At 39.4% G+C, this 14464-nt stretch overlaps 1 protein-coding gene across 2 annotated transcripts in view; it reads right to left on the bottom strand.

Annotated features, from left to right (window-relative positions):
• itga4 (integrin alpha 4) overlaps nucleotides 1-14464 on the bottom strand; it is a 184673-nt gene that overhangs the window by 61677 nt on the left and 108532 nt on the right. For both annotated transcript variants that reach the window (XR_015757649.1, XM_043693478.2), the window contains exons 18-21: nucleotides 9186-9336; nucleotides 2285-2380; nucleotides 1084-1163; nucleotides 683-772 (exon numbers count right to left, since the gene is read on the bottom strand). Coding sequence is in view for 1 of the 2 variants with exons in the window: in XM_043693478.2 (XP_043549413.2) it covers nucleotides 683-772; nucleotides 1084-1163; nucleotides 2285-2380; nucleotides 9186-9336 (417 nt within the window). In the remaining variant the exon portion in view is untranslated. The remainder of the gene's footprint in view (nucleotides 1-682; nucleotides 773-1083; nucleotides 1164-2284; nucleotides 2381-9185; nucleotides 9337-14464) is intronic.

Genomic DNA, 14464 nt, shown 5'->3' on the forward strand with positions numbered 1-14464 from the left:
GTAGCTAGTGAACATAGTTTGGAGATGGAACTGAAAACAATGACTCCAGAATTTCTACTAGAGCAAATTGGTGATTGTCCAGTACTGAATCTCAGATAAACAGCAGTTTATAATTCAATAACGATGGTGGAACCTAGGGAGACGAGGATGAGGTGCAGCCTCATGTGAACATGTGAAAACTAATAATATACCCTTAGTTCATGTCGCAGAGGGGTAGCCTGTGGTTCAGAAATTAGATGGAGCCAAGTGTATTCTTGGGATCACCAAGTGTAACAGTTCAGAAGCAGTAAGATAAGCCATTGCAAGTGGTTCTCTATGATTAGAAAGATAAGAGAAATATATGAGAGAAGTCTCACTTGGCTGGACAACAATGAACAGACAAAAGAGGATGGCAGTATGTTAACTATATCCAAGGCTACCAACAGGTTGAGAAGAACAAGGAAGAAAAATCTGCTCCTGTCAAAGTGGCATTGTTGAAAATGGAACTTTTGGTAGGCTACTGGGAGGGTGGGCAAAGCCCTGATTGCAGAACGCCGGGAAGGATGGGAACAGATTTAGGAAGTGGTGGCACATGCAAAAACTTTGTGAAGTAAAGGAAGGCTGAAAGAACAATTTTGTGAGCTTCATGTAAAGCATATAAACCAATAATATTATTAACATTTGTATTGTATACACTGCTTACCCATGGAGAGCAACATTAACCTCATATTTTAAGGGCATGTTCAGAGTAATAAAGTTATCTTCAAGTAACTCCAGACTCTCTTCATTTTCACTGTAGGAGGAAGTACATAACTTCAGATGTATGAATTTTATCCAGAAAGCAAGTAATAATTAGCTTAAGACTCTAGGACTGATTAAAATAATATTCATATATAACTTACAAGCAGTTAATAAAAATCAATCCTTGCACAAATTCATTGTCATGACTTCAACTGTTACCCTTTCATACAATGCCTCAATAAAGTATCCCTTCTCTGCACTGTTTATTATAAATGTGCACTCTTGAAAGGAAACAAAAGAATTCTTCGCTCTTAACATTTCACTGAGCAATATGTCCATTTTCAAACTTTATAAAATGCCTACCAAGTCGCATTAACAGTGATGACGATGTCTTCCTCTGCTCTGGTGAAGCTACTGGCATCTAGAAAAACATTTAATTCCACCTGAGTGATAAAAACCAGAAAAATGCATGTTAATATGAAGTACACAATTACAGCTGAATTAAAAAGTAAAAAGACCAAATTTCACCTTATACAATAAATATATAAAACAGTGTAAATAGTTGTAAATAAACAATATAAGGATGTTCTTTTCAACATCAATTAATTCATATTTTACAATGTGTTTTGTGACATTCTATAACAAAAAGTATAAACAAAGATTTTTATACATTTGTACACAATAGAAACCATTTCAAATCTATTCATACAGCAAGCAAGGTCAAATCCATATTAGTTATCATTAATTGCAGTCATTAAAATGTTGCACATATGGAGTCAGCTATTACAAGGGGGCATAGCTTTAAATTAAGGGGGGGTAGGTATAGGACAGATGTTAGGGGTAGGTTCTTTACTCAGCGAGTCGTGAGTTCATGGAATACCCTGCCAGTAGCAGTGGTGGACTCTCCCTCATTATGGGCATTTAAGCGGGCATTGGATAGGCATATGGAGGATAGTGGGCTAGTGTAGGTTAGGTGGGCTTGGATCGGCGCAACATCGAGGGCCGAAGGGCCTGTACTGCGCTGTATTCTTCTATGTTCTATGCTATAAAACTCATTGTGCATTGTTTTTACAGTGCATTGTTATGCATCGAGATATTTGAATGTTTATTTCCTCTATTTCATTCTTTTTAACGTGAGGTGCTCATCACTTTGTTTTTGTCATCGACTTTAAGTATCAAATAATCACAGGTCAGGGTGCTGAGGCAGAATGAAGCCTCTCTTTCTCCTCTCTTTAACGATGGAGCTGAAACCTAATCACAGTACGACATGTTTGCATCTTTGAGGATATTTTGTTTTCACCAATATTATTTGAATTTTCTGAATTAGCTTAACCAGCAACATTAAACTGTATGCAATTTTGTATCACAATCCCTGTGAAATCACTTAAAACCTGTCAAACTTACTTCGTACAATATAACAGATTAGACAAAAGTGATAGAAAAATGTTCAATCCCTTTCTTTGGCTTGAATTAAATTAAGGTACATGTGAAAGGGCACTAACCCACTGATCTAGATTGTTGTTATTTATGTTTCTCTTTAAATGATCAGATATTATTTCTGTACCTTTGATAAAAAATCGAGATACAAATGTCCGATGATGCATTCCAGACTTGTTGAATTTTCATCACTGACAATATTACACATTACATGCTTCTCCACCTGGAACCAAAAAGCACCAATCCTCATTAAGCATCAAACTGTCAGATTATTTTCAAATGCTACCAATTAGTTCTTCTTACTCATACACGTCTGAGATCTTTAAAACAACTATTTTACGTAGATGGTCAGTAAAATGTTTTGATAATGAAGCCCAAGTGTCAGTAAAGCTCAATAACTTTACAGATTTTTAGCTTACTTTCAAAGTAGGGAATAGATAAAATTTATATCAAATCTTCCCAATAATATATTGGCCCAGAATTGCCGAGAGTAGTAGTGATAACCTCCAAAAGCGGGGGTTTAATCAGGGTGGTAAGTGGCACCTTCCTACTGGTAACTCAATTAAGTCCAGGAGGGAAAAACAGATGGACAGCATTCCCAGCCCATTGCAAACTGAAGTATTTAGCAGACAATTATTGTCCACCTAAGTGCCTACTCCTCCCACTACCATGCATAGCAAGCAGACTCTGAAACGTTGGTTGCAAGCTCCTTGGGAAGTCTATTGTTCAACACAATGACATGTCTAGGGATTCAGCATCAATTCTGAAGAGTTAGCTGAGAGCCACCATTCCCTCCCACCCCAAACCCTGCCTTTACAGCAAACTCCTCAACATCTCTCTCTTTTGTAGTGCGCACTCTACAATCATTGTCTGCCACCAATCGTGTGTCTGGATCTTGGGAAAGTCCCTTCACAGGAGCTGCAACCAGCTGATCACCAGTTCTCTCATTGTTTGGGAACACAGTGGGTGGGACCTCTGGCCCAGAGTCCTGGGCCTGGGGCAGGCATACGGGTGGCCTGTCAGCTGCCTGATTGCCAGCTGCTAGCATATGCCAACCTCTGTTGCTTGTGCAAGACCCCACTTGACAACTTATCCTGTTCCTGTCACAACTCTGGCTATGCCTCACGATTTGTAGCTTCATGAAAAAGGGCAGTATTAAAGTATTGTATGGCCTCTAGTGTAAGGCTAACCTTATTATGTTGAAGTGCTGAAAGTGCTGTATTTTCCAAGGAATTTTACATAAGGAATTCTTTTTAAAAACTTTTCAGGTTAATGCAATGCAATGTATTTCCCTGGCAGAAAATCCAGCATTTTGCTAACGGCATACATTAGTAAAGATGGAGATTTATTACAAGAAGCTAGCCCTTTTTCTGGGTTTGAATTATGCTTCAAGTTAACTTAATAGAAACTAATAGGAAAGCTTTGAACTGCAATTCACTTCAAAATGAAATCATTGAAATCTGAAGTGAAAACAAATGTTTGTTCAAACTAATTTCAAGTTAGTAGGGAGAGTTTTTTTAAACTCAAATTCTCTTTTTTAAAAAAAATTTTCCAGCAAAAGTAGCATAAAAAGGCTTAAAAATTCCTTGTAGCAGAAGAGGCTTATAGAATATTCGATTGATGTGTACAAGATTGTGTGGAGGCGGGAGGCCTGGATATAGAGGATGGGAAAGACCTTAGCAGTAGGGTCAGTAACTAGGAAACACAGATTTTAAAGTGATTGGCAAAAGGATTAGAAGAGATATGAGGAAAAAACTCTTTCATGCATAATACTCACCAAACTCTCGATGAAAAGTATTTAAGATAGCATTGGCCATTCACAGCAATTCTTCTTGCCTAAACATGTCTACATGATTTTCCATTGGAAAATATTGTGATAAAAATTCATTATAGAATGGTGCCCTCTATAGGAGAACTGGAGCCTGTATTCCTTCTGGGGTCAGGAAATGGATGTCAGAATACTTGACCACAATATAATCCATTCATCCAACCAATTGATTATGATTGTAAACAGGTGTGGCACTTTGCAAGTTATAATTTACCAAGTTTAAATGACCCAATTATTCTAAATCTCAGTTTTCTGTTAGCCAATTCTCTAGCTATGCTAATATATCATCCCCAATACCACAAGTTCTTGTTGTGCAACCTTTAGTAACTTTTCCTGTGGAATTGAGAAAAATCCCTTTTCTTGGGAAATCAATATACCTTATATCTACTGGCTCTCCATTTTTCATCCTGCTTGTTTCATCCTTTAAGGACTCCACTTGTTGAAGCCATGTTGACTCTCCCTCATCATATTAAGATTATAAAAGGGACAACACCCCATCTTCCCCAGTTCTACTCCACTATATGTCTGGCTATCAGATTATTCTCATATTCTTCTTTTTGCGCTACCATTTTGTTTCAAACCCTACACGCATTCAGTTACATGGATGACATTTTTGCAATATTTGACCTTAGCTGATTTGTCATCTCGAGCCTATGATTTATTATTTCCCATCATTCCTGATAATATCTTTCTCACTTGCCTTGTCTCTATTCTTTGATTGACCACATCTTCTCAAATTTATCCCTCATTCCCAATATTTAATTTTGATTCCCTGTTTATGCAGTTCACTAGGACACTGGCTGTAACATGATTCAGATGCAGACCTTTCCAACAGTAGTCGCCAATACTACTGCCAGTGTCCCACAAACCAAAATGTAATTTTCCCACACTACCATTTGAGCTACCATTCATCTCTGTAATCTGATACAACCTGTAACTGTTTGCACATAGTTCAGGTAATAATCCAGAGACCATTACCTTTGAACTTCTGCTTCTCAATTATTATCAATGTAGAAACTCTTTCCTGCCTTTGTCATTAATCTGCAAAATTGACAATTACCAGATCCCCCACCTCCCACTGTAAGTTCCTCTTCAGCCCTGAACAGATGTCATGAATCCTGGCATGGGACAGGTTTCACAGCTTCTGATGCTTGGTCTTTGGTACTGATAACAGGGTCAATCCCCATTCCTATGCTCTCCTATGTTACCCCACATTCCTTTTCAATCTCCTATATGAATAGCTTCCAGTCTCTCAGTGTCACGGTCAGTCGGCCCATTCACTCTGCTCTCCCCACTCTCATGAACAATCCTGTTTGGCAACTGCAAAGTCTGAGACCCCTGCATTCCATTTTTTCTTACTTTCCCCACTCAGAGTGACACCTCAGTTTTGGATTTCCAAAGGTGTTCAATAAGGTACTACACGTTAGGCTATTTAATAAAAGCCCATTATGTTGGGTGTAGTGCATTAGCATTGATAGATGATTCACTAAGGACAGAAGTCAGGGTTGGGCTAAAGGAAGGGCATTTTCAGAAGGGCAACCTGTAACTGGTGTCACAGGGATCAGTGTTGAGGCCACAATATTGTAATCATTACAATATATACTAATGATTCAGGTGATAGGAGTAAGTGTACTATAGTCAAGTTTGTGGACCTCACAAAAATAGGTGGGAAGGCAAGTAATGAGGATTTCACAAAGTCTGCAGAGGGATATAAACAGGTTCAGAAAGTGACAAAAAGAAAACTTGGCAGATGTAATAGAATGTGGGAAAATGTGAAATTATGCACTTTAGTAGAAAAATTAGAAGATCTGAATATTGTTTAAAAGAGGAAAGATTGCAGAAAGTTACAGACAGAAGAATTTGGCAGTCTTTGTGTATGAATCATAAAGAAAGCTTGCATCCATGTTCAGCGGGTACTACGGAATGCAAATGGAATTTCAAAGTGAATAAAGTATGAAAATAGGGAAGCTTTGCTAAACCTGTATAAGACACTAGTCAAACCACACCTGGAATACTGTGAATAGTTTTGGTTCCCAAGGATCAAAAAAGAAGGAAAGATAAAGATTCTGTTAGAAAGAAGGTTGAGAGGTGACTTAATTGAGACACATAAGATAATCAGAGGGTTAGATAGGGTGGACAGTGAGATCCTTTTTCCTCGGATGGTGGTGGCTAGCACAAGGGGACATAGCTTTAAATTGAGTAGTGATAGATATAGGACAGATGTCAGAAGTAGTATCTTTACCCAGAGAGTAGTAGTAACGGCATGGAACACACTGCCTGCAACAGTAGTAGACTCACCAACCTTAAGGGTATTTAAATGGTTATTGAAACATATGGATGAAAATGGAAGTGTGTAGGATAGATTGGCTTTAGATTGGTTTCACAGATCAGTGCAACATTGAGGGTTGAACACTGCGCTGTAATGTTCTATATTCTATACACTGGCATTGGAGGCAGTCCAAAGAAGATTCACTAGGTTAGTTCCAAGTATGGAGGGATTTGCTTATGAGGAGAGGTTGTCTCGGTTGGGCGCATGCTCACTGGAATTGAAAAGAATGAAATGAGATCCTGTTGAAACTGGTTAAGCTTATTAGGGGCTTGACAGGATGGAAGCAAAAAGGTTGTTACTCCTTGTGGAAGAGTCTAGGACCATAGCTCATAATCTCAGAATAAGGGATGACCTACTTAATACAGAGATGAGGAGGAATGACTTCTCTCGGAGAGTAGCTGATTTATGGAATTCTTTACCGAAGAGGGCTGTTCAGGTTGGCACAGTGTATATACAAGGCTGAGGTAAGATAGATTTTTAATCATTCAGGGGATTGAGTATTATGGGGATAATGCAGCAAATTGAAGTTGAGAATTGTCAGATCTCAATGAATGGTGGCATGGACTTGATGGGCTGAATGGCTTACTTAGGCTCCTAAATCTTATGGATTTATAATCTAACTGCAGAATCAGGTTAATCATTGGACAATATGTTGAGAGTTTTGCAAGTGCAGACTGATTGATCCAATCAGGATTTGCTTGTTGCAAACAGCTGTTTGATATGATGCACCAGTCTTTGGCCCATACAATGCACATAAATAGGCATCACATTGGTGCTGAAATTCATCATATTACAGACCTCTTGTGTGATAGGCTATGAACTTATGACTGGTGTTTGATCAATGTACAAGAAGAATACCATATAAACTGATTTCGCTGGCAGCTGCCAGGACAGGAATACCCAAGAAACATGATTCTGGGGCGGAGTGCAAGTCCCCAGGTTTTGTGGACCTGGTTAAAACTTTAAATTAGAACTATTTTTAAAAAAATATAAGCATCATCCTCATCTCACTACTTTAAAATCACATTGAGACCTCTGACTGCCAAGTAACCGCATAGCTGAAACATTAGTTTCTCATTTTCTGCCCTCCAGTGAGAAGGCCCATTCTGGAATGTTTATGCATTATGTTTAACATTGGAGTGGAAAGGTGAGTGGAAATTAAATAATTTGTCCTTTTACATGCACTGATTTAAGTAGCTAGACTATATATTGCAATATGAATTTATTCTTAAATTAATTTTTAAATGTATTATCACATTACTGAACAGATTGTGGTCAAAATTTCCCAGTAATCATATTTCTTCCATTTAATATATTGCTTTATGCACAATATTTGATGATAAAGCCAAGATCAATTCTGGAATTAAATGAGTAAAGTGACAACAACTGTATAGAAACATTTAAAAAAAAACAGGAAATTGGTAGGCCATTACACCCTTCAAGCTTGCTCCACCATTCAATATGATCATGGCTGATTATCCAACATAGTATCCTGTTCCTGCTTTCTCCCCAAACCCTTTGATCCCTTTAGTTCAAAGAGCTCAAGCTGTTTCTTGAAAACCTTCAATGTTTTGGCCTCAACTGCTTTCTGTGGCACAGAATTCCACAGCTTAACCGCTGCCTGGCTGAAGAAATTTCTCTTCTTCTCAGCCCTAGATGGCTCACTGCAGACTGAGATCCCTGGTTCTGGTATATGGATCATGATAGTGACTTTCTGGGCTAGATTTTCGTTTTGTGACAAAGCTCACCAGTGATTTTGAAGGAAGCTAGCAATGTTTGTAGTGTACATTCCCCTTTCCTGACATCAGTTTTAATCTGACACCATGTCAAGGGATCTGCACCACTGTAGCAGCAATAATGTCAGAAAGTTGGATGTCAGATTGCAGCAATCATATTGGATTAGTCTCACAGACTGCAAATAAGCCTGGAAATAAAAAAAACATTTTTTCCCCCAGAGAGTAAACCCAATTATTGTGCTTTGATTTTACATAGAAACTAAAATGTTCATATAAACAAATTATTTTTTTTTCATTGTTTGGAGAAAATTGGCAATCCACAAATATAAAATATATAAATTTAACTTTTCAGGGCCAGTAAGGCTGATTAGTAGGAATTTTGAAGTTGAAAACCGTTTAAAACATATTTATACCTGATTCAACATGGTGTCAACTTTTAAAATGTTTTTACTATGAAGGTAATAGCATAAGAATGGAGCTTTTTATCACTTTAGAGATTTCCCACTGAATGCATTCAGGGTGATCTAAACCATGCATCCTCATGGAATGATGAGAGTGAATGCCACCAGTTTCACCATCCTTATCACAGAAAAATCCAGACCACATTGTTAATTCCAAATTGTCTAATTGAAACAACAGTATAAAAATTGTGAAATCTCCAATGAGGTATGTAATATTTTGTTATACATTACTTGGACAGTGGGCGGCACGGTGGCACAGTGGTTAGCACTGCTGCCTCACAGCGCCAGAGACCCGGGTTCAATGTCAAGGGATCTGCACCACTGTATGGAGACCTGTGTGGAGTTTGCACATTCTCCCCGTGTCTGCGTGGGTTTCCTCAGGGTGCTCTGGTTTCCTCCCACAGTCCAAAGATGTGTAGGTCAGGTGAATTGGCCATGCTAAATTGTCCGTAGTGTTAGGTAAGGGGTAAATGTAGGGGTATGGGTGGGTTGCGCTTCGGCGGGTCGGTGTGGACTTGTTGGGCCGAAGGGCCTGTTTCCACACTGTAAATAATCTAATCTAAAACAATAGACATCCTTTGGTCAAAATAGAACATGTTAACTCTGATGCCCAGGGGCCAAGCTGGATTGGCCCCTGGGCAAATTTACATTGTGACAACACACATTATACTTACCACTTCAACTATTTTTATGAAATGTAAGTCTTTGGGAAATTTAACAGTGAGAGTTGTTGAGTATGCATCATCCCCTGCATTGAATAGCAATACATTCAAAACAACCTTCTCTGCCTCTTGAACTGCCAGATAGGATTTGTTTACTTGGGACCTAGGAAACAAAATCATCAAACCCAACTTACTATATAAACATCACAAAGATTTTCTTACCATTACAATATACATTGTTACCAAGCTCTTTGCTAAGTATATAAAATGTAAAAAAAAGATTTTTTTCATCTAATCATTATTACTGTATGAGGTAAGTGATATAATAACAAAGTTTTGCAATAATTATTATCCCTATCACGTCTATTTTTCTGTGTGCAATCCCAAAAGTCTCTACAATAATCCAGATGCAGATCAACAAAAAGATTGCTGAATTTGAAAATGATCAAACAAAGATGATGTTTTAATATTCCTGATTTCATTACAATGATTCTTATCTGGCATTTGCTATAAAAGTAAAATTAAGGATTTGAATATAGACACAAAGATTGTGATATTGTGGTTGTTTTCCTGCCAGAAAAACAAGACGTTTGTAAGATATTCTGGCTTTTACCCAGCATATTAGTCACTGAACACCTTTGGGAAGAAATCTGGCAAGTCGACAAATAGTAAAAGGTGAAAAAATTGTGCATAACTTGGTTTCAGGGTGATTACAAATAATAAACACTATAAACGAGCAAAGTATATTTTTAACCAAAATGAGAAGATACATTTTCACTATCAGCAACATTTTTGCATTCCTTTTCTTTTGGCAAGGAATAACATTTCAACTATTTCCCAGAGAGTGTATTATCTGGCTCCTGATGATGTTTCCATGGTACTGCCACTGAGATGCCCATCAGTCTGGTGCCAAGCATACAGCAAAGCACCAGGTGTGCATCTGGGAGCGTGACAAGGGTACGCTAAAGACTTCCACTGATGAATAATCTTTCTTCTGCCCTACACAAAAATTATTTGGCATAGCACAAAGTCAGACACTCATGCAAAGTACTGGCACTGAAAATAATAAAAGTAAATGTGTTTTAATAATTTACTAAATTCAAAACTACATGGAACAGCAAAATCATTTAAAGCGCTGTGATCATAGAGTTATTACATTATATATATCTTTTACATTTTTTAAACTATGACAACTAGCACTGTTTTCATCTATCTCAGCACTACATACTTACCACTTCCTAAAAAAAAATCTAAATTCAAAGCATTAACTAGGCCTCTTTGTAACGTCTTCAAGGATTAGGAATGTCTGACATAATCAGAGAGAAGAAAATATCAGCTTCATACACATTTGAATTTAAGAAATAAATCACAGCCTAAATTCTATCTTTGCGGCATGACGTTTTCGGGACATATTTCCCATTTATGAAGTAAATGTAGTGTAACCTGAACATGCCTGTTAAAAGACTGGGTGTCGAGTCATTCTGTACATTCCACATCAACTTGACCATACTGGGCGAATGACACTTTTGCTGAAGAATGAAGCTGGTGATATGGTTGGAATTTTCAGTCAGCAGTGACACGAGGTCCTCACTGCTGAAATTACAGAAAGCTGTCGACAAAAGATCCAGTGACCCCTGCAGTGTGGATTCCTGTGTTTCTGACATGAATCTAATTCTGGCACCAACAAAATGGCATCTCTAGCATATAGTAAAAGTGATGCCATCAAGCAGGTTTTAAAAAAACCAATCACATTGATGGGTACATACAATCAGCAAATCAGGCAATAAAATCCACTGATCATTTTTCACATTTAATCATTCCACAGAGAGTGAAATAAAGATTAGCACATGCACTCAGGTAGCTAAAGCATTTAATATTTTCAAAGTTGGAAGAATTTTTATCTTGAGGGAAAAATTTATATTCTCTAAGTATAAAATTCTTTTTCAAAACTAGAGACTCTGTTCAACAATACTACTTAGAGTCATAGAGCAATGCAGCATAGAAACAGACCCTTTGGTCCAATTCATCCATGCCAACCCTTATCCTAAATTAATCTAGTCCCATTTGCCAGCATTTGGCCCAAATCCCTCTAAACTCTTCCTATTCATATACCCATCCAGATGCTTTTTAAATGTTATAATTGTACCAGCCTCCACCACTTCCTCTGGCAGCTCATTCCATACACGCACCAGCTTTTTTTGAAAAGTTGCCCCTTAGGTCTCTTTTAAATTTTTCCCCTCTCAGCCTAAACCTATGCCCGCTAGTTCTGAATTTCCCCCACCCCAGAGAAAAGACCTTGCCTATTTACCGTATCCAGGCCCCTCATGATTATATAAACCTCTATAAGATACCCCTCAGCCTCCAATGCTCCAGGGAAAACAGTCCCAGCCTATTCAGCCTATCCAACCCTCAAACTCTCCAACCATGGCAACATCCTTGTAAATCTTTTCTGAAACCTTTCAAGTTTCACAACATCCTTCCTATAGCAGGGAGACCAGAATTGCATGTAGTATTCCAAAAATGGACTAACCAATGTCCTGTACAGCCGCAACATGACTCTTCTCAACTCCTATACTCAATGCGCTGTCCAATAAAGTATACCAAATGTCTTCTTCACTATCCTGTCTACCTGTGACTCTACTTTCAAGGAATTATGAACCTGCACTCTAAGGTCTCTTTACTCAGCAACACTCCCAAGGACCTTACCAATAAGTTCATCCCTGATTTGCCTTTCCAAAATGCAGCCCCTCATATTTATCCAAATTAAACTCCATCTGCCACTCCTTGACCATTGGCCCATCTGATCAAGATCCTGTACTACTCTGAGGTAACCTTCTTCACTGTCTACTACAGCTCTAACGTTGGTGTCATCTGCAAACTTCTGAACCATACCTCCTATGTTCACATCCAAATCATTTATATAAATGACAAAAAGCAGTGAACCCAGCACGATCTTTGTAGCATACCACTGGTCAGAGGCCTCCAGTCTGAAAAGCAACCCTCCACCACCACCCTCTGTCTTCTACCCTCTTTAGTATGCCACTAAAAACTCAACAGACTCACTTAACAAGATTCAACTTGTGTGATTTTTGTTTTAAAACTGTTTGAAAATCTCACAGGCGCAAGTTAAGTTCAATTCAGCAATACCTAAAGATTCCCATCTGCGGGGATGTTCACAGTGCATCCTTTTAAATAACTGCAAATCTCAGATGGAACCTCTTTGATTTCTATGTTTAATGTGCATGTGTGAACACCAGAGATTGTTGTCAGTTTCATAGCTCTAATGATGAGCACCAACAGTTTTTCCCCACAACCATAATAACCCCACAACCAACTATCAGAGTGAACAGAACCTTTGATACTTCTGTCAGCCAGGGCTCCCTGATTGGACCAGATTAACAGTCCCAATCAGGGATCTCATATTCTATGAGGGCCATCTGGCTGACCTCGTTATAATCACGATATCCCTCTCCCTCTGAGTCCCATGGGTCCAGTTCCTCCCGCTCAGCCTCGGATCTGGGCAACATGTACCAGACCGTAGCCTACCTCTTGTGTCCTCTTCTTCAGGTGGTAAAGATGTCAAGGCTGTGACATCCACTGTCCATCTCAGACTTTGAGGTTTCTTTGATGTTAGTTGGGAGGGGGAGAACCCATAGGTTTTAATAATCTTTCCAGCTGTTCTGACGGGCCAGGTATGTTTTACTCCTGCCATTTGTGAGTTTGCAACTTTCAAGTGATGCATGTGCTTGTTCAGGACTGATTCTCCTACTCGAACTGTGTTCATCACAGGACCTCACCTCACAACGACCATGCCTCTTACCCAAGCAGGGCCATCTCTGTGGTTTCAGCACCGAACTTCATCCCTGAAGTATACTGTCTCTCTCTCACTTACAATAGTCTGTGTCTGATGGAAAAATCAGATTTAACCTGGTGCAGAGTCTTCTCCCCATTAGCAACTCTGCTGCAGCTTTCTGTGTAGTTGTATTAAAGTTGGACCAATAATCAAATGGGAACTGGGACAGTTTGGTATCAAGTGAGGTACTAGGCTGTTTCTTTAAAACTGTCTTCAAAGTTTGGACTGCTTTTTCCACCAGACCATTGATGATGGATGGTATGGAGCTGTCCTTATCTGCCAAATGCCATTCGACTTTAGGAAATAGTCAAACTCCCTGTCGGTACATGATGGTCCATTGTCTGTGACCAATACTTCTGAGAGCCTGTGCATTGCAAAAGATGCTTGCAGCCTTTCTATCGTCATGCCAGTGTTTGACGATAGTGGCATATGCAAACACTTTGAGTGGGCATCCACAATGACTAAGGACGTCGAGTCCATTAAAAGGGCCAGCACAGTCGTAACCAAGTCCAAGATTTACCTGGCCATTCCTATGTATGTTGGGGTGCTGCTGGCGGTGATTTTTATCTTTGTTGGCACTCTGAACACTGCCTCACCAACGCAGTTATGTCTGCATCCAATCCTGGCCACCAGACATAACATCTCACCAACATCTTCATTTTGGAAACCCCTAGATGACTCTGGTGGAGTTCAGCCAGTCCCTGTTGGTGACCTTCACTCTTGCTCCCCATAGTAAAATGCTGACCTCTGGTGATCTGGTCTAGCCGGGTCCAGAAAGATTTCAATTCTTGTGGTGTTGGAGCTTCTGTTTCTTCATCACTACAAGCTCTTTTAGTTTTGTCAATCCAGAAATCACATGTGTCCACAATCTGATAATGTCAGCAGTACCTGGAAGGGTGTCCAGAAAGTTTAAAACCAGAATGGACCCTTCCAGTGGCGGTACCATTGACAGTGCATCTGCCAGTGGCAGGTGGCTCAATGCATCCACATTTGCTACTTGGCCTCCTGTACTCATTCCTGATGAAGGGCTTATGCCCGAAGCCCGAAACCCGAATCCCCTGCTCCCCGGATGCTGCCTGATCTGCTGTGCTTTTCCAGCACCACACTTTTTGACGCCCAGACAATTTTCTAACTTGTAATTGTACACACTTAGTATTATAGCCCACAGGTGAATTTGACCTGAAGCTATAAGTGGCATGGTCTTGTCCTCTTTAAGTAGCTCAAGCAAGGGATTGTGTGTTACTATTCCAAATTTACATCTGTAAAGATACTGATGGAACTTTCGTCCACACCGACCTGCCGAAGCGCAACCCACCCAGACTCCTATATTTACCCCTTCAACTAACACTACGGGCAATTTAGTATGGCCAATTCACCTGGCTGCACATCTTTGAACTGTGGGAGGAAACCGGAGCACCTGGAGGAAACCCACACAGAC

Source organism: Chiloscyllium plagiosum, unplaced genomic scaffold, assembly GCF_037043375.1.
Source record: "Chiloscyllium plagiosum isolate Xiang-an unplaced genomic scaffold, Cpla_swu_hap1 HiC_scaffold_7, whole genome shotgun sequence".
Taxonomy (NCBI): domain Eukaryota; kingdom Metazoa; phylum Chordata; class Chondrichthyes; order Orectolobiformes; family Hemiscylliidae; genus Chiloscyllium; species Chiloscyllium plagiosum.